This window comes from Telopea speciosissima, chromosome 5 (genome assembly GCF_018873765.1).
Source record: "Telopea speciosissima isolate NSW1024214 ecotype Mountain lineage chromosome 5, Tspe_v1, whole genome shotgun sequence".
Classification (NCBI taxonomy): domain Eukaryota; kingdom Viridiplantae; phylum Streptophyta; class Magnoliopsida; order Proteales; family Proteaceae; genus Telopea; species Telopea speciosissima.
Window position 1 is genome coordinate 8,537,762 of NC_057920.1, and position 21,306 is coordinate 8,559,067.

Below are 21,306 nucleotides of genomic sequence, written 5' to 3' on the forward strand. Positions count from 1 at the left end.
ACATGTGAGTGCCTGATTCCCCTTGCATGTTTTCAAAACCTGAACCGTTGAACCCATCCTACGTTGCCAAGTGGCAATTTAATATGGCCCCACTTGTTATATTCTCCAATGGGCAAACGCCAGCTCTTTTGCCGCGCGTTACTGTTTCTTTAGGTCTCTACTCGCGTCTTGCGAGTTGCGACTAGGGCTCTAAACTCACCAATAGGCTTCCTTCCGACTTCCAAGCCTCCGTGCCATCCTCTGAACAGTGAAGTTACAGCTTCAAACTCCCAAGCCAAAAACATTTCATGGACAGAAATCGATGAAGTTGAAGATTACCAATTATGGTAATGGAGTCCTTTTTCTGAACAAAATTCATACATCTTATGTCTCCTTGGAAGTTCAAGTTCCAGTGCAAACGCCAAGTTGAGATTTCAGAATGACGGTGAAGTCTCCCTCGTATCTTCCGGCTCGCCTCGCTCTCTTCGCCCTTCTCTCCGCCTCCACCTTTTATTGCTTCTGGAAGTCCCGACGTCTCCGCCGCCAAAGAGTTTCCTCCTCCCAGAGCCCCACCACCCTTCATCCTGACCCTTCCAGAGGCAAGATCTTTTTTGTCTCTCAGACTGGGACCTCTAAAGCCCTAGCCCGTCGTCTCTTCGATCTTCTCACTTCAAATAACATCCCATTCGACCTTGTCGATCCTAAAAATTACGAGCCTGAAGATCTCCCTAAAGAAACTGTTGTTCTGCTCATTGCTTCGACTTGGGAAGATGGGAAACCCCCTTCCCACGCCAGCTTCTTCTCCAATTGGCTCGCTGAGAGTGCTGAAGATTTCAGGGTCGGATCTTTACTCCTCTCAAGCTGTAGGTTTGCGGTTTTCGGTGTTGGGAGCCGATCGTACGGTGAGACTTTCAATGCTGTTGCAAAGGATTTCTCGAAGCAGATGAAGGCGCTTGGAGCTTCAGAGCTCTTGCCCGTGGGTGAAGGCGATGTTGACGAAAGAGACTTGGATGCCGTTTTTGATGTTTGGTATCGGAAGTTGGTTGGATTGTTGAAAGGGGATTCTAAGGAAAATGGAGGACTTAATGGCTCTAGATTTACCAATGAGAGTGAGTCTGAAAGCGCCGACGAAGTGGACGAGGACTTCAATGAAGAGAATGAACCAGATACTGTTATTGTTGATCTGGAGGATATTGCTGGTAAAGCTCCTTCTAGGAAATCATCTGCAGTGCCTGTGACTAATGGGGTGGTGAATGGTGAAAAAGACATGGTGACTCCTGTGCTTAGAGCGAACCTAGAGAAGCAGGTACTCTGATCGTAGTCTTCCCTTTCTTATCTTTCGACAACAGAGAAATTATGGAACTGCATGTGGTCTAATTTGGTGGTTCAATTAGAGCTTCGTCATTATAAGGCTTTTAAAATATTTCTCGTATTGATTTTTTTTTTGGGGATAAAATTTCTCACTTTGAATTGAATATTTTTTCTTCATTTGCTTTGTGGGTGCCATTGGATGGTAGGGATATTATATCAAGAAGACAGAAGGGGTTTATAATCAATCATATATGCAATACAGCCTCTAGCATATTTTTCAGTAAACTTGAAAGATCATTAGTGATGCTACGTAGATACAAAATATGCTCAGAGATAGAGCTTTTTTTACATATTCCTGGATTGTGTTCACTAGGTTATTAGTCCCACCTGAGAAGTGGAGTATTTATAACATAGACATACACAAGTGCATGCACAAAATGGTAGGGGCTAGTGCATCCTATATGCGATCGTCTAGAGATAGAAACTCTGCTAGATTTTGACAAAATAAATGAGACTGCACTCTAATTGCTAATGGGCTCCCATATCCATAATTCTATATATGCTTATGCTTCTTTCAGATTCTATTTTAACACTTTTATATCCCAATAGTACTACACAACTAGTTTGAGTTTCAATGTGATAATATCTTATTGAATCTGGATTAAGTTTCGATTTTTGGTTTGCTATTCTATAGAGAGTTCTTTATCCTTGTCATAAACTGACTAGGAAACTAAAATAATGAAAGAAACTGACTCAAAATATAACTCTAACTAAACTAATGAAGTAAATCTTGTTTCCGTACTTTCTATCCATAGTTTAGGCCCATTAAAGTGGCTCATTACAAAGAAAGCCCATGGGATCAAGGGCCCAACACCTACATAACCCAACCCAAGGCTTATTTCCAATAAAACAAGGCCTTCAGATGTTATCTGCATCACAACTGTTCATGCGAACAGTGTTTTGGTCCTTTTCTTCTTCATGCTTCGATCTACATCGACACCTCAGTAAAAACTTAATTTGCAAGCAATGATAAATTCTTTCTTAATTTCCTGGAACAAATTCTTATCAGCAACCTTCTATCTTCTTCTGCTTCTTAACCCATTTGGGATGGCTTTGCCTTAGTTGAGAAGAGCAATGTGGAGTCTCATTTAATCGTACCGTCCTTACTCTTTTGAGACCTTTCGTGAGTTTCAGGTTCTTATACTGCACTTTATTCAACTTCCAGATGTTATTGGATCGTGTTTATTCCTTTGCTACTCATTTTTTACTGCTCTTGCGTTTCATTTGAGTCTTTCAATTAAACTTAGAAAGTAAAAGTATTAAATTATTTCTCTACCTTGTCTGCCAACATCCATGCAGGGATATAAAATTATTGGTTCACATAGTGGTGTGAAACTTTGTAGATGGACCAAGTCACAGCTTCGTGGCCGTGGTGGTTGCTACAAACACTCATTTTATGGCATAGAGAGCCATAGGTACTTGTTATTATTTTTTGTTATGTGAATACTAGTTTGTGATTTTCTTTAGATTTTATATTGTTCTTCTTTCATCTTATAGATTTTTCATGATTTACATAATCTCCATTGAGCTTGTTTTGAGTTGTTACTATATATATGTATATAGACTTATGAATTCATTTTTTGAGTTCAGGGTCCAATTAGGAAATTAATTCAAGTGAGGCTGGATTACTTCTGGATCCAAATTTTGATTTTGTCTCCTTATTCTTTGTTCCATCAAATATTATAGTGATTTGCTTAAATGGTATTTAAGTAAAATAACTGGATCTTATTGTTTGGCTGTTTGCTTTTTTTTTTAAACTTTGTTGCATTTCCACTCACTGTAAATTATCCCCATCGACTTCATCCTTGTGCTCTCCTCTCCTTTACCTTTCTAATTTTTTAGATGCTCCTTTTATTCTGTTGTTTCCCTAATAACTATGCATTTCTAAATAAATCATAAATTGAGGTTGGCCATTGGTTTGGAGCTGCTCCATTTTGTTCATATTTGACTTCTTGAAGATTTTACATATCATAAATGTTATTACCTTTTTTGGTATATATACATTTATCTGGTGCTCTTCTGATGCAGTATCGCTTCTGTGGACCGGGCCGAATCCGATAAACTCAGACCAAGAACCGGATCCAGATTTGGTTGGGTCTAGTAAAATAAATTAGATATTTATTTTCTTTATTAGGATGATATTGTAATATTCTATTTTATTTTATTTTGTTTTATTTGGTAGAGTTCAATTCCATTTTAGTTTTAGAGTTTGAATAGTAATCTTTATTTCGTTTTTTTCTTTCTTATCTATATATTTGCCCAGCGATTGGAAAGACAGATTTGAGATTTGGAATGAGTGGAAATGTTGATTGGGTTACCTACTTGTTGCTGGTCTTGAGTACTGGTATCTCCTCCCCTTCCTTCCCTAGTCCCTACTTATCTGAATCTCCCCTAGGGTGTGATCCATCTTCTTCCTCCTTTACTTCTTCTGCTCTTCTTCAGTTCTTCCTTCATCTATTTCTTCATTCTCTCTGGCTGTCCTGTAATGTTACTCTGTTTCAGCAATCAGCGCTAATCGAGTTCAAGTGTTCAGCCATATAGGGAGTCATCGGATCTGGTTCATGTATTCCACCAAGACCAGTTGCAGAATAAACTAGCATCTTAATGTAGTCCTAGATTGTTAGAAGACCAACTAGAAGCCTGACAACCAGGATCTGGTCTGAACATTAATTCTGGTAGTTCAGAACTAGGGTTTTTGGTGAAATTAGGGTTAGGGTTTAATGGGATCTAGGGTTTGATGATAGGGTTATGCTAGGTTGATGTAGGGGAGTCTTCCAGTGAAGGTTATATTAAGTTTTAATGGTGGGAAGAGTGCTGGAATGAATTGGCAGCAAAGTTAGGTTTAGGGTTTTTTGAAAAGAGGAAGAAAATGGAATCTAGGGTTTAGGATGGCCAGATGAGGACCAGGTTTGGATCGAGTTTCCCAGTAGGTGAAGGGATGGTTCGATCCAAATATGAGACAGAATTGATGGGTGATTATGGCTGGTTGATGTTTAGGGTTTTGGGGAAACCAATGGAGATGGGGGTTGCTAGGGTTTTAGTGGGAGGAAAAGGCTGCAATTTGGATCGAGTCCTCCAATGGGGCAGGGGAGTATTCAATCCAAAATTGGGGTTTTGTGGATGGCTGGAATGGTCTGGACGGTGTTTAGACCTTGGGAAAATTGAAAACCAAAAAGGAGGAATCTTTGGGTTGGGCTATGAGAGGATTGAAGAATTGTTGGGGATGGGGATGCTTCAAACTCACTGTTGTTGCAGAATTCCCTTGGTAACAGCTTGTTTGATTGTAGTTCTTGAATTAAAATCAAAACTTGAATTGAACTTGAAAGTAGTTCTTCAAAAGAACAAAGAGAGTTTGAACGAACCACCCGAGCTTCACACCTCAAGGTGTCGATTGGATCAAACACCAATACCACCAGCCTTGATCAAACACAAGACAAAAATCTTCAATGGAGAAGAAGAGTAGCAAAAAGCGTTTTCATTGATATCAAAATTCGTGTTCAATACTTGCCTCCTTACAACCCTAATAAAAGACTAAAAATTAGACTTGTACACTAAAAAGGAAAGGCCTAACCCAATCCTTAACCTACCAGGTACCCTAAATTGACTAGGAAACTAAGATAGACTCAAAACAGTGTCTTAATCCAGCATAACTAAACACTTAAAAGGAAACTACTAAAGTCACTTAAATTGAACCACTGGTTCAAACCAGCTTTGGACCGGTTCAATTTAAAACATAAAAAACATGAAAATAAAACTAAGTATACAGCCAAAACATCTAATCCCGTATGCAGTCCTATTACCCATACTTTAGGTCCATATAAGTGACCTATTACATTGAAAACCCATGGGATCAAAGGCCCAACATGTATAGAACCCAACCCTAGACTTATTCCTAATAAAACAAGCCTATTTTGGTGAAGAATCTGCATCACACCTATACCTGTGATCTGTTTGTATCCTTGTTACTTGCATTCACTAGAGTTGTAGGTTGCGATCCGCTACCTGAAATTTCAGGTTGATCGGTAGTCTAACAAAGGAGATAACATCTGCCAACTGAGACCTGTCTCCTGCCTCGTTGCTTTGGCTGGAGGTTGAAGACAACCATCCTCCCCCACAATATCACCCCTTTTAAGTCGGTTTCCAAAACTGAAAAAAGGGTAAATTACAGATTACCCCCTGGTTTTCAATCGAAACTCAGATCACCCCCTGGTTTTTGAAAAAACTCAGATCACCCACTGGTTTAGACCCAAAATGACAAATTAGTCCCTATCGTTAGTTTTTATGCTATTAAGTAATGATGTCAATCAGTTAAATAAATTTAAATCTCTAAACTACCCTTGACCAGTATTGATTTACGATTTTACCCTTGTAACTAAAAACTCCAAAATCATCCTCTTCCTCACACCTGCAACTGAATTTCTTTTCATTCAATCTCCACTATAGCTTCTGAGTAATGACCGAAACCCTACCACTGTGCCTCTTGTTCCGAGGCAACCTCTTGGCCTCTTCTCCCTCCGGCGGCACCTTTTCCCTCCGGTGGCACTCTTTATTTCCGGTAAGTTCTGTTTTATTTTTTTTTTCTACCACTATGCCTCTTGTTCCGATGCAACCTCTTGGCCTCTTCTCCCTCTGGTGGCACCTTCTCCCTCCGGTGGCACTCTTTATTTCCGGTAAGTTATGTTTTAATTTTTTTTCCACCACTGTGCCTCTTGTTCCGACGCAACCTCTTGGCCTCTTCTCCCTCAGGCGGGACCTTCTCCCTCCGGTGGCACTCTGTATTTCCAGTAAGTTCTGTTTTATTTTTTTTTCTATCTTTCTCTTCTTCTTCTTTGGTTCTTCCTCCTCTTCTTATTCTCTGGTTCCCCCTTTATTCTTCTCCTGTTTTTTTCCCCTCTTTTTTTCTACTGCTTCTTCTTTGGTGGTCGGGTCCTCCTCCTCCTCCTCTTCCTCTTCTTCTACATTGATTATAAAAGCTCAATTTTCGGCACTTATTGTATATTCTCCAATGTCATTTTCAACTAATTACAGTGGTGTAGTTGGTACGAGGATTTAGGTCAAATTATGAAATTCTTCTATATTTTTACTGCTTGACATGTGAAACAGAATTTTTTTAGAGTTGTGAATTCCTTTCTGAGAATTTCCTGCTGTCTAGAAACAAACCTAGGCTGGCGGTACCCTGTTTTTGGTAGATTTTGGCAGTTTTTTGATGGGTTGATTACTTCCAATCTATCCATCGGATCACTCTACCCTTTTAGGGTAGTGAACCTTCTATTTTAAATGTCCCCTACCTTGGCTGGATGCTGATCAGAGTTATGGATGCAAAGTAATTGAATATTTCTTCTTGGCTGTGTTGTTTGATACCTGAAATTCTAGGCAGTTACTGATTTTGTGATTACTTCAGATCAAGTTCCTTTATCTCCCTGATTTTTAGGGCTTTTGAAAACCTTCTCAGATAAGTTCTTCGATCTCAATTTGGGCCAGATTTGAGCCCTGGTTTTTGCTGCATTACAAAATCTCTCTTCCACCTGGTGGTACTCTGTTTTGCTACTTCAGTTGCAACATTATACTTTTCCTTATTTCTTCAATTTCAGCATTGATTTAGGGCAGTAATGGCCCTTGGTTTAGCATCAGTTGTGACAGTCAGATTTGAATTCCAAGTTCAGCCTTGATCTTCTCTGTTAATCTCTGGTGCACTCCACAGCCAAAGTGTTTTCAAACTTTATTTGCTGTTATGAATTCCTTTCTGAGAATTTCCAGTGGAGTTGCAGGAAAGGGGTGGGGTATTTTAGGTTGAAGATGAAGGAAGAGTAGTACTGTAAATTTAATTCTAATGTTTTAGTATAAGGGTAAAATAGTTCTTTCACACCAATAACTAACAGCAGACTAACACCGTTACTGTAGAGGGGGACATTTGAGTTTTTTCAAATACCAGGGGGTGATCTGTAATTTACCCAAAAAAAAACTAACCTTCCCTACTTCATTGATTTTGTTTTGTCCCTTATGTAAACTCCAATCCAAGTTTACCCCTGGTTATTATATCCAACTCCTTTTTGTATCCTCCTTAAATACCAAACAATCCTTTTAAGTTCTGGTTATTTACAGTTCTGCCACTATTCTAAACTTCAATATAATTACGGAACTGCTATTATTTTTTGCATTTGAGTTTCTAGTACTTGGTTGGACCCATAGCAAACCCAACTTGGGTTTTTCAACCCCGGGATCGCATCACCTTGTTATTTTGTGCATAATGAGTAGATTTCTAACTTAAAAAAAGCAAAGTGTGGTGAATGCTAACACTTTCTAATGCAGTAGCACTTGACTGGTTGGACCAACCAAGGAACTAAAACTCGTCTCGATTACAGGTTTCGACCTGGCCAAATGTTGGGGTATTTTTTTTTCCAACTCGATGGCTGGTTTCGGTGGGTTTTAGACCTAGTTTGGTCATGAAAGTTGGTTTATAGCTTATTTTGGGCCATTTAAACCCAATGGCACTATCAGATTTTGAAAAATCAAAGTCCAAATAGGAGTTTCAGTTAGTGGGAAACCAGGACATACACTTATGCCAGAAACCAGGACAGACACTTATTTATGCCTAATATCATTTCAGTAAATGTATTTGTATTTCATTTACTTAAGATATTATTCATAAATAAGCAAATACCCCCTATTTGAATCCAATAAAAATAGTTTTAAAAATAAATTCCAAAAGGATAAAAAGTCAACCCTCAATTCAAGAACAAAAACTGGATTTTCGACGGTAGGTGCAATTTTCAACTTTCTAATGTTGGGGTTTTTCTCAAATCTAAAAATTCCATAAATCTTAATATGGTAAAACATTGCTAATTTGCTAAAAATCAAAAGTGCGGTAAAATATTCAATTGCTTAAATCTGATTTATATTGAAAGAGTTATGTACTGGTCAATCTTAATTTGGTGTACGCAAATGCCGTCAAAATCGCTCTGAATGAAAATATTTTTTTGGCATAAAAACAAATGAATATTTTACCTCACCTTTGGTTTTTAACAATGTTTTACCATATTAAGATTTATGAAATTTTTAGATTTGAGAAAAACCCCAGCATTAGAAAGTTGACAATTTCACCTACCGTCGAAAATCCAGTTTTTGTTCTTGAATTGGGTGGTTGACTTTTTATCCTTTTGGAATTTGATTTTTAAAACTATTTTTATTGGATTCCAATAGGGGGGGTATTTGCTTATTTATGAATAATATCTTAAGTAAATGAAATCAGTATCTGTCATGGTTTCTGGCATAAATTAGTGTCTGTATAAAAGGGTTTGCATAAATAGGTGTGTGTATACCAAATTTTCCCACCGAGATGACCAAAACCATGAGATCTCGCCAGATTCTGGAACTAATATGCTTGATTTTGGGTCGAGATCTCGACTCGACTGGAGATCTCGCCGAGATGGGGTAATAAATGGTATCGCTTAAGATCTCGTCTCGAGCTCACGAAAAAGCGAGATTTTCGTCGAGATCTCGCGAGAATTAGTTCCATGGGACCAACATGACCGAGTTTGGAAACCCAAACCCAGATGGAACTGGTTAACTCAGGTTTTTGGTCCACTAAGGTTTATTTATTTGTTTTGAGTTGCATACTTAGGATAGTTTCAGTTTCATATTCCAAATAAGAATCTTTGATATTGTTTATTTAAGGATTGTAACCCAACATTGGAACACAGTGAATGAAATAGAAAATTGAATTGGGTTGCCCGACGTGTGTGTTGAAGAGATTTCTCTCCCTCCCCCTGCAACTCTGAGATCCCTCTCAAGTTTCCCTTTCTTCCCTAACCGGCCCTCCATCACTTACATGTCATACCTTATTATGGCCATGTAAATAAATTCTACAGGGCACAGGCATATCTGACTTATTTGTTTATTTACTTCTGATTCATGACACAATTGTTTTGAAATACCAGAATGACATTGATTGTGACCAACCTTAGCAAGATAGTAAATGAATTTTCTTTACTTCATTTTATCAGCTTTGGTTTTCATAAACTGGGTCTTCAATTTCATGATATACTAATTCAATCGTGTTTTAGCGTCTTTGTTCATTATATTCTAAATGTGGAGCTGATTCCGTAAATTTGTCAACTGTACCAATAAACAGATGCATGGAGGCTACCCCCAGTTTGGCATGTGCCAATAAGTGTGTTTTCTGTTGGAGACACCACACAAATCCTGTTGGAAAGAGCTGGAAGTGGAAAATGGATCCTCCTTTAGAGATTGTAAATGCTGCCATAGAACAACACACAAAAATGATAAAGCAGATGAAAGGAGTTCCTGGTAGGTCTTTGATGTTTAATGCCTTTGCATATATGTGTCATTTGCCTAGCATGTATTGGTGTGTGTGTGTGTTTATGTTTTGAAAGCATTTTCTTTATTTAAGTTCTCAGAGTGTAGAGCAAGATCCGGAACATGGTCTTCAATTACCATTACTGGATAAATTCAAGGGGGTGTTGGGATGCATTTAATAGTCTAAATGTAATTATGATACAATGTATTATGATTAAGCATCAGTTTGACAACCAACCCTAAATTTTACTGTTAAATTTAATTCTAAAATGCGTGAAATGATAGTGCTACTCTGCTAAGTTGGTCATAATTAGTTTTTATTAAATGCAAAAATGCATTATGCAAACATGTGACTTTGGAGGGGGGAGAGGAGCACGTAGTAGAGAAAGACCGAGTGAAATAAGAAGGCGCTGCAGTGGGCCTGTTTTGTCCAAGTACAAGAGAAAATTGATAGGGACAGAGAAAGAGCAAACGGTGAAATCTCTGCCTTCATGATTTCTTTATTTATTTTTGGGTACTAAATGATTCCATGCTTCTCACCTATACACGAACTTGTTGTACACAAGCTAATAAAAATGTTAGAAACAACATTATTTAGAGGAAAAAAATGTAAGTAAAAAAAATCGACTGCCTAGGGACCTAGGCATCCCAAGGCACTCTAGGCGACGCCCAAAGTCCCAAGGTGCCTGCCTTGTTAAGTTAGAATAAGGCAAGCTACTGCCCAACCCTTGGAAATCAGCCCGGATGCCTAGGTGACACTTTGACAACTAAGCTCCTAATGTAGTTCTAGATTGGTAGGAGACCAAGTAGAAGCCAATAACCAGGATCTGCCATGAACTGGGTAATTCGGCTAGGTCAAAATAGGTGAAAATTATGAAATTAGGGTTAGGGTTTGGTGGTAGGGTTTTGTCAAGTTGATGTAGGGGAGTCTATTAGTGAAGGTCACATTAAGTTTTAATGGTGTTAGGGTTGTAAACTTGGATTGGCAGCAGGTAGGTAGTCTAGGGTTTTGGGTTTTTAAAAGTGGAAGGTGAGGGAATCTAGGGTTTAGGATGAGTGGATCGGAACCAGGTTTGGATCGAGTGTTCCTAAGGGGGAATGGGACACTCGGTCAGACTTCGGTGGGATTCTAATGGTTAGACTGGGCTGGGCAGAAATTAGGGTTTTGGGGAATTAATGGAGGTAGTGTGTGTTAGGATTTTAGTGGGAGGATGGGGCTGCAAAGTAGATCGAGTTCTCCTAGGGGGCAGGGGAGAATTTTATCCAAAGATGGAGAGTTTTGGCTGGCTGGTTTGGCCTGGACAGGATTTGGGTGTTGGGGAAAGTGAAAACAAAAGGGGGGGGGGAATGTTAGGGTTGGTGGTTTAGAGGATTAGGAGAAGAAAGGTTGGGGGATGGGGAGATTCAAACTCACTGTTGTTGCAGAGAATCCTTGGCAGCAGCTTGTTTGAAGATGAAAACTTTGAATAAAAATCAGATCTTGGTCTAGAACTTGATAGTAGAGTTTCAATAGGACCACCCGGGCTTCACACCGCAAGGTGTTGATTGGATCACACACCAATCCCACCAGCCTTGATCAGACACAAGACTATCTTCAATGGAGAAGACAAAGTTGCAGAGGAGCTTCAAGAGTTTTTAAAAATTTCAGAGGTAATCTTTCCTCTCCACGATTTTATTACTTATATGATCTGGCCATAGGTCTTACTCCTAACCAGCGTAGGAGAAGGTATGGTCCCTCCCCTAGCCGAGCCCTAATTACAATGCTCCTAATTCATGTGACTAACTTAAGTTGGTCGCATGACACTTAAATAAAAACAAATAAATAAAAGACTAATTAAGTTGGACCACTGGTTCAACCAGCTTTGGACCTGTCAAACTTATTTCATGAAAAATAAACTATGGAAACTACTAAGGATTTGTATGGTGACTTTCCAAAAAATTGGTTCTGGTGTTTTTTCTGATTCTGGGGGCAGAATTGAAACAGATTATGTATGTGCCGGTCCGTTTCTGTGATTTTTTGAAACGGACCGGGTGATATAATAGATTCTAGCTGGGTTTTGAGAAACTCCAAAACCACGTTTCTCACTTCTCAGAATTGGTTCTATGAAAAAACGGGGAAACAATGTTGACTTAAGTTAACGAGGGGCATTTTTGGCATTTTCCATCAAAACATAACATTCACTCAAACCTAAACCCTGTTCTTTGTAATCACACAAGAGACAGCTTCGACCGACCTCTGCAACTCTCAAGTTCTCGTGCAAGCACTCCCGTCATTCTTCCCCAAGCTGCAGCGGATGATAGAAGGCATACAAGAAGCAAATACCACTCTTCACATCGGTTTAAATTTGCCAAGGGTTCTCTATTTTTTTTTGTTCAGTCAGATGGGTTAGGGTTCAGACCGTTCCTTCTCTTCTTTCTTCCCCCACTCTTCTGTTTAGTTTTTTTTTTTTTTTTTTTTTTTTTTTTTTTTGGGTTTCGTTTTTGGTGTATTCAAGAGAGATTCAGGCCTGAGTTCGGTTACATTGTCTACTCCCTTCCTTGCGCTGAGAAGATCTTGCCTCTGAGTTCGGTTACAAGAGATTATGTTTTCTGACGTGAGACTGGGGACCCGGGCTAGAGGTCTTGTTTCTCTGAGGCTGCCTTGGGATTGTCTTGTTGGTCCTTTGCTTTTTGGTTTGTTTAGTGAGTAGTTTTTATATGGGCTCTTGCCTTTGATTTTGCTCGCCCTTGCCGTTTTGGCGGGTGTTGTATTTGGTTCGCGCTTGTTCCCTTCCCCCCCTCTCTCCTTTGGTAATGAAATTATTTATTCATCCAAAAACAAAAAAAAAAAAAAAAAAAAAAAAAAAGAAAAAAAGAAAAAAGAAAGAGAGAGAGAGATTCAGGCACCCTTTTGAGATTTCTTCGTATTTCATTTGCGAATGAATTATGAGTTGTCTTTAGAAAAGGGGTTCTTTCCGGAAGAAGCTATTCTTCAAATCCTTGCGAGATTGCCCATTAAATCCTTACTCTGATGCAAGTCTGTTTGTAAGTCTTGGCGCAGATTGCTCTCTAACAAGTATATTATTCAAATCTACAATGATGTATCATCTAAGAACCCCATGGTGTTGGTAGAGGTCATCAAATCCTTCTACACCAAATCTAGTTTTATCTGTGTGGATAGATTAATGGGTGTCTCCAAGCTCTCTTTGGATTTCTTAAAGGATAGAGTGAAAGTTAGAGCCTCTTGTAATGGGTTATTGTGTTGCACTCGCATCCAATAAGGGTGTGTATTATGCCTGCAATCCAATGACTCGAGAGTTCAAGCTGCTTCCCAGGACCAGAGGAAGGCCCATGACTCGGTTCCATCCTGATGATGAAGCTACCCTTGTTGGTTTGGGGTTCAATATATCCATCCTGAAATTCAATGTTGTCTTAGCTGGTTTTTTCCGCCCTTTTGGATGTAGGCCGCTTGATTCCTTCATTTGCCTTGTTTTTTATTCGGAGACCAACACATGGAAGAGATCTGTTTCCTCCGAATCTGATGAATTCACCCATATGAATAAGAATCAAGTTGTATTCGTCCAGCTGGTTGTATATCCTTGTGCTTGATTTGGGTAATGACGTTTGGAGGAAAATTCCGTTGCCAGCTGAAGTGATCAGTAAAGGTGAGACTGGAAGCAGAGTTCATTTGTTGGAGTTGGGCGGGTCCTTGTCTGTAATTCAGATTTCAGAAGCTTGGGTGAGTATATGGGTTTTGAAAACTAGGATTTATAGAGAAAACTATTTATGTTAAAATGGCAATCCATACATGTTTCTGTTTCTCTGTAATAGCGGAAACAATTTTTTACTAGGTTTACCATACAACGTTTGTTGGTACAGAATTATTCCAAAAATCTAGAAACAAAAAATCGATTCTGACTCGGAACCAATTTTTTGAAATTGAATGGTTGCCATACAGATCTTAAGTAACTAACTACTACGACAACAACTCAGCCTTATCCCAACGAAATGGGATCGGCTACATGGATCCTTTCAAAAGCAAAGTAGAGAAAACTGAGGTCCTCACAAATTGAAAGAAAAGTAAGAGGAATGATGAAATAAGATAAGAAAAGTGATAAATGGAAAATGAAAAGGAGAGTAAGAGGAAAGAGGCAAGCCTAGGAAATCAAAAAAATCTCAGCTACCTGGTGTCGACAATGTGGATCTTTGCCCCTCAATAGGCTCTATCTGAGGTCATACTTGGCACAAGACCCAAACTATGCATGTCATTCTTCACAACTTCACCTATGGTCATTTTAGGCCTGCCCCTAGCTCGTTTAGCTCCCTCAATCGGAATCAGATCACTCCTCCTTACTGGGGCGTCCCCAAACCTCCGTTGCACATGGTCAAACCACCTTAGACGATATTCTCGAAGCTTGTCACTGATCGGTGCAACTCCCATATCAGCTCTAATACATTTGTTCCTCACTTTATCCTTCCTAGTTTTGCCGCTCATCCATCTTAACATCCTCATCTCTGCAACTCAGCTTCACTATATGACACTTCTTAACTGCCGAACATTCTGCCCCATACATCATAGCAAGTCGGACCACAGTCCTATAAAACTTTCCTTTAAGATTTAAAGGAATGTGTCGGTCACACAGTACTCCGGTCGAACCTCTCCACTTCATCCATCCATTCCCCTTTAATCCTTTGTGAAACATCATCATCTATATCACCTTCTTTGTGTATTTATAGATTCCAGATATTTGAAATAGTCACTTGGTGGTAGCTCTATCTCCTCAATTTTCACTATGTCATGATCCATCATAGTGTGGCTAAAGTTACACATCATGTACTCCGTCTTTGATCTACTAATCTTAAAGCCTCTTGTTTCCAAGTTCGATCTCCACATTTCTAACTTAGCATTAATCCTTGCTTTTGTCTCATCCACCAAAACGATATCATCGGCGAAGAGCATACACCACGTTACCTCATCTTGGATGTTCTTGGTTTATTCATCCATGATAAGCGCAAACAGATATGGGCTTAGGGCTGATCCTTGATGTAACCCAACCGTAATTGGGAATTTCTTACCCTGGCCTCCCACAGATCTCACACTAGTCACCACATACACATACATATCTTTAATTACATCTATATATTTACTCGACACCCCTGTCTTCGCATGAACATGCTGGGTTAAATCTCTAGGGACTCTGTCATAGGATTTCTCCAGGTCAATAAAGACCATATGGAGGTCCTTCTTTCTAGCTCTAACTTATGTCGTGGATCTACCTGGCATAAAACCAAATTGATTCTTCGAGATATGAGTCTCTCTTCTCAGACAGGCTTCAATAACCTTATCCCAAAGGTTATTATAGTACTACTAGTACTACTAATACTACTTGGACAGCTTCTTGTTCATCTTCTTCTTGTGGATGTAGTGCTTCAGTTCTGCATCAGCTCCATATGGTTTTTATTGACTTAGAAAAAACTTATGATAGAGTCCCTAGAGAGTTATCATGCCAAGTATTAGAGAAGAAAAGTATTTCAAGAAAATATATGGACATAGTTAAAGAAATATATAATGGTGTAATGACTAGTGTAAGAACTCTTGGGGGTTGGGCGGTAGAGTAGTGAATTCCCAATTACCATTGGATTACATCAAAGATTGGATTTAAGGCTTAAGACCATATTTGGTGTGCTAATCATAGATGAGTTGACTAGAGACATTCAAGATCGGATCCCTTGTGTATGTTTTTTTTTCCCTGATGATGATATTGTTTTGGTGGATGAACCAAAGCAGGGATAAATGCCAAGTTGGAATTATGGAGATCAACCTTGGAATCAGAAGGATTTAAGATATGTAGAACAAAAATAGAGTATATGGAGGAAAAAAAATGATAGAGAGACATTGCAAAGTAAAGATTTTCGGTACCTAGTCATAAATAAAGAAGGAAAAATAGAGGATGATGTTGCACAAAGAATTAAAATAAGATGGATGAAGTTGAGGGGTGCGTCCGGAGTATTGTGTGTAGGGATGTAAATGAATAGCCGAAATCCGTTTCCGTATCCGTTTAGCACTATCCGAATTTGTCCGAAAGCTAAACGGATACGGATAGGCTATAGCTATCCGAAAAGCTATATTTACATGTAAACGGATAAAATATCTGATCCAAATCCGTGTCCGTATCCGTTTAGCACTATCTGAATCCGTCCGAAAGCTAATCGGATGCGGATGTGGATATAGCACAATCCGAGCCGAATCCGATCCGTTTACATCCCTAATTGTGTGATCGACGCATTCTTTTAAAACTCAAATGAAATTTTTATAGTACAGTTACATTACCAGCAATGATGTATGGAGCTGAATGTTGGGTAGTGAAGAAAGAATATGTAAATAAACTTAGTGTAGCTGAAATGAGGATGTTGAGATGGATGAGTGGTAACACTAGAAAGGAGAAAGTAAGGAATGAACAAATTAGATTACTTTAGGAATAGCTCTGATACATGATAAGTTGCGAGAAAATCGTTTGAGGTGACATGGAAATATGCAATGGAGGCCTTTGAATACTCCTGTACGGAGGGGTGATTTGATTCAGATGCCTCTAGAAGAAGTGAGCAAGGTTCTAAATCTCGGGTTTCGACCAGGCTGAAACCGAGATATGGTTGAAACCTACCAAAATCAGGTCAAAACCTGGAACTTTTTCCCAGCCAACTCGAGGCTGTGGTTTCGAGGCCCAGAAATGGTTTTTTAGGTCTGATTTTTTTGTGTACAACCAGTTTTTTTACATTCTAAACACAATGCATGAACTATTTTCACAAAAGAAAAAAAAAAAAACAAAAAACTCAAAAAGGTATTTGTGGTTATTGACCCAAGTTTACTAGTGTATGCTGAAGGATACAGTAAATCTGGTATTACAAATATTTAGTTCACATAAAGTTAAAGTACAAGAACACTGAATAATACATGACATCCAAATAAAACAAAGGTGCTCAACAGTCAACACTTGCTTAATTCCATGCGGAGTTTCTTGGTCGGTCCAATCCACGAGCAGCGTACCACTGAATATTTCGGAGCCGTTCCTCTGAATGTACCACATATTTATCCCATGATATGCTCTGGGCCCAATTGTTCTGATAGTCCATAACTGCCATCTGTAGAGTCGTAGATCGGGCCAAGGACGCTAACATATATTAAATTCAATAAATTCTACCATGTATTCAACAGTGTTGTACAAAAAATTTGATTTTTGGGACAAAAATACTATTATCTTTGAGAAGAGAGGTTCACACACTGGTAGAAGTCGGTTGATATAGGCTGTAGATGCACCAAACAAAGGAAATATGTGAAGAAATCCACACTTGGAGGCCAAACTCCCACTCCTGTGTCAAAACCTGCAACTTCTCCACCGTCTCGATCGAAACTTGCAAGATATCACAAGTTTCGAAAGAAACATGTGATATTTATACTCTGGTTTGGTTTGGTTCAACTGTTTTGGACCAGTTTTGACTGAAACCAGTCGAAACTGGTCGAAACCAACCGAAACCTGGAACTTTTCAAACTCCCACCAAGTTTCGTCTTGGTTTCTTGCGAAACCGAGATATCTCAGTTTTTTCGGTTGGTTTCGACCGAGTTCTTTTCCATGGAAGTGAGGAAAGACATGCAAGCTTAGGACTAGTAACACATATGGCTTTGAATAGAGCTGACTGGAGTAAAAGGATCCATGTAGCCGACCCCATTTAGTTTGGATAAGGTTGAGTTGAGTTGTAAATTTATGCAGTTCAATATCTATAGCACTTCTATTATGTAGTGGACTAATTGATGTTTAGTTTATTGATTGATTGATACAGATTTGTGCTCACTGCAGGAGTAAAGCTGGAGCGTCTGTCAGAAGGTCTCTCTCCCAGGCATTGTGCCTTGTCACTTGTTGGTGAACCAATAATGTATCCAGAGATTAACTCTCTTGTGGATGAGCTACACCGAAGGCGGATATCTACTTTTCTTGTTACAAATGCACAATTCCCCGAAAAAATTAGATTGCTGAAGCCTATTACCCAGGTTCGCAGAATTCTTATTTTCATCTTTGGGAAGCAGATGGACTTGCTATAGGAAAGTGAATTTAAGGATTCTTAGTTACCTTAAGAACATGACTTCAACTTGTTGCTTCCAATACATGCAGCTATATGTGAGCGTAGATGCAGCAACAAAGGATAGCTTGAAGGCAATTGATAGGCCACTCTTTGGGGACTTCTGGGAGCGTTTCATTGTAAGTGTATTTTCCTTACAGAAAAAAGCAAGCTGATACTTTTAGCCCCCATTTGCTTAACGTGAAATAAAGTAAAATAAAATTTTCATTGGTAAGTAAATGAGATAATTGAACAAGATAATACATAAAAAACATAGAGCAAGATAATTCAATGTAAATAGCCGAAAGTGCAGCACAATTTACATTGAAAATGAGTTTCCTTTGTTTTGTTGTATTTAAAATTTTTGTTGGCACTATAGGAAATATTTTACCTAAAATGAAAATTTACCATTTTCTGCAGAAAGACAATAATACAACTGAAAAAGATTTAAACTCCTACATTCTCTATGTTGTTATTTACAAAAAATAAAAATAAAAATTCTCTATGTTGTTTTTTCTCATGTCTCGTCCTGCTTCACATCAATTTTACTTCTAATCTAACATTCCACTGCGTTTACCAAAAAAAAAAAAAAAAAAAAAACATTCCACTGAAAATTTTCTTTTATATTTTCCTTTTCATTCACTTAATTTTACCGATGAAAAATGTTAGTTTTTCTTCAATTTACATCTAACCAAACCGAGCCCTAGTTCTTCAGTGCATATTCTTCCCAACAACTATATAAAAGGAACTGGATCAATATTAAAGTTAGACCTATGGAATGGGATTTTTCTGCTGTAATGTCTAGAGTTAGGTGTCACCTGTGTTTTGCATTTTATGCCTCCCAGCACCAGTGCTACTCCCCCCCCCCTCCCCCTCCCCCTCCCCCTTCCTTTTCTCTTTTTTTCACCATTTATGGGAATTTCTTATAATATCCAATTACAAGTGTACATTTGATGGTTAGCAGGATTGATCAGGTCAACTTTGGCATTAGGGAACTCCTAATTGGGGCCATTGGGTTTTTGGCCCCACATTTCATGTCTGACATTGTGAAGCACTTGAAGGCCACCAGACCATGGTGTCATGCAGTGGCCTGCCTTGTTGATACAATTGTTCATGGTGCTGGAGCACCTTACATCTCTCTGAAAGATTGTTGCCAGTTTGCTGTTAACCTGGATTCTCCAGTGGTTTACAACAACATACTCATCTGTGGTATTTGCAAATTGTTGCTAGGATTCACTGAAAGCTCTTCAAGAGAAAGACCAGAGAACGGTTTACCGTTTGACTTTGGTTAAAGGCTGGAATATCGAAGATATAGATGCTTACTCTGACTTATTCGGCATTGGGAAGCCAGATTTCATTGAAATTAAGGGTGTTACCTACTGTGGCTCGTAAGTTTTCTTGTTCACTTTTATCCTTAATTTTACACGTCATACTCTGCCGGATTGTGTTGGGTACCTTACAAATTATGTGACAGGTCTGCAACTTCTAAGTTGACAATGGAGAATGTTCCCTGGCATTCTGATGTTAAAGCCTTTTCGGAGGCATTAGCTCTGAAAAGTAACGGGGAGTATGAGGTTGCTTGTGAGCATGTTCACTCTTGCTGTGTCCTCTTAGCAAAGGTTGAGAAGTTTAAGATCAATGGGAAATGGTTCACTTGGATAGATTATGAAAAATTTCATGACCTGGTTTGTAGCTAACCTCATTACTGTTCTAAATGCTTGATCTCCAGATGCCAGCTTAATGAATGTTATCACCATTTGAAAATGCAGGTGGCTTCTGGAAAGCCATTTAGCAGCAAGGACTACATTGCCGCCACTCCATCCTGGACTGTCTATGGTGCAGAGGAAGGCGGTTTTGATCCGGATCAATCTCGTTATAAGAAAGAGCGACACCATAAAACGAACAGGTGACAGGTGACAATTTGGACGGAATTATTACTAACACTGGCTGCTATTTTGTTCCTTCATTATTCTAGGTTTTGTATAGTTGTATTGAACAATATGGGAAAGGTTCCGAAACTCTAACTTTACCTTGTTGAGAGGGCTCAAATCCTAGTCGATGGGAAACTTAATTTTTGTAGTCTATATTTTAATTAATAGTTATTTTTCACATTATTATAAATTTAATGCAGATATGCTGATCAGGTTGTTTTGGATCATGGGTGTACTTGGGTGAATATTTTATTTCTTGAATGTTCAAAATAACTTACTAATGTTTTCCTGTTGCAGGGAAAAGTTACATATTCTCATATTTTCTATTTTCACTCCTATTGTCTGCTTTCATTGTTCACAAATCCCCTTGAATGAATTAAGTCATTACCAAAAATGAAGGGAAGCAGGTGTTCAATCCGATTTTCAAACGTCTCTTGCCGGTCTTGTCATTTGTTCACTATTTAAGAAGCCCAGATTTTCCAATTATTTACAATTTCAAATGACTACCTCAGTTTCACTACTCTCAGTCTCAGCCATGGTTCTAAGATTTAAGAATCGTTATCGGAACCTGGCCGTTGCTACGTCACTGTTACAAAATTTTAGTGGGGTGTTTAAAATCCAGTTTGCTGTATAGTCTATCAAATTGACTGTTTTGCCCTTTTTCCATCTTCAAACTCATAGGAACGTTGATTTTTCCTCCCATCATGTGTCCTTCAGATCATTCTCAAAGCAACATTTGTGTGAGCTGTTTTGGTTGTGTTATCATCATCATATATCAGAAAAAGTCGAAACATATAATCTTTGCCATCAGATGATGACATTTTCTATGAATTGAGATTATACTACTAGTAGTCTTAAAATAGCATTTTAATGGAGGGTGAAGGGTTAAATAAAGTTGATAACCTACATGGCATGGAATTGGAGCAAGTGATCTGTATACAAAGTTTAAAAGCTTGGAATTCGGTATTGTTGGTCTCCATTTGATTCTGATAAAGTCAGTTGGACTCAACCAAAGAATCAGGGTAAATTGGGATCGGTGTCATTTGATTCGAAGTTGAACCGGCCGATTCCGACCTAGTTTTTAAAACCATGTTTAAAAAAAAACATGTTTAGGGGGTTTGTGAACCCTAAGGTGGTGCAGTAACTGTTCCAGCCTTGTGGAGAAACACTTTCTCCAAAAAATCCTAAAGCCTAAACTTCTACTGTAGTTTTTTTTATTTTTATTTTTTATGAAAGTATAATCACACAAACCACACATCAATCCCAAAAGACTTACCCGATTTTTAAGACCGTGGAATAGTGGATATACACAATTACTGTAATTTCCTTCTGTTCGCTGTTATAAATGAGCACAATATTTATCTGAGAAATAAAGAACAGAAAATGATTGGATCATTTGTTGATTTTAATCTTTTAAGTTAATATCCAAGTTGGGTTCCCTGTGATCATGAGTCATAATATTTTTCTCCTTTTGTCCCACAAAGCTTGTCTTGTTCGGAAAAATAAATAGGGAGAAAGAACAAAGAACAAAATTCTCTGCAGTACCTTAATTTTGTGGTGTCTTGCAGTTCAAGTCTAAGAGCTCAACATGTGGAAGCTGCAACATCCAACGGTGTGC

General features: G+C 38.6%; 1 protein-coding gene across 1 annotated transcript; it reads left to right on the forward strand.

The window, feature by feature from the left end:
• The first annotated feature begins 343 nt into the window (after positions 1-343).
• LOC122661615 (S-adenosyl-L-methionine-dependent tRNA 4-demethylwyosine synthase) lies at positions 344-19,880 on the forward strand. The gene is made up of 8 exons (XM_043857070.1): positions 344-1,285; positions 2,650-2,765; positions 9,482-9,657; positions 17,499-17,689; positions 17,811-17,897; positions 18,988-19,145; positions 19,232-19,442; positions 19,527-19,880. The coding sequence occupies exons 1-8, from the start codon at positions 419-421 to the stop codon at positions 19,665-19,667; spliced, it is 1,947 nt and encodes a 648-aa protein (XP_043713005.1). The 5' UTR covers positions 344-418; the 3' UTR covers positions 19,668-19,880.
• Positions 19,881-21,306: the final 1,426 nt, after the last annotated feature.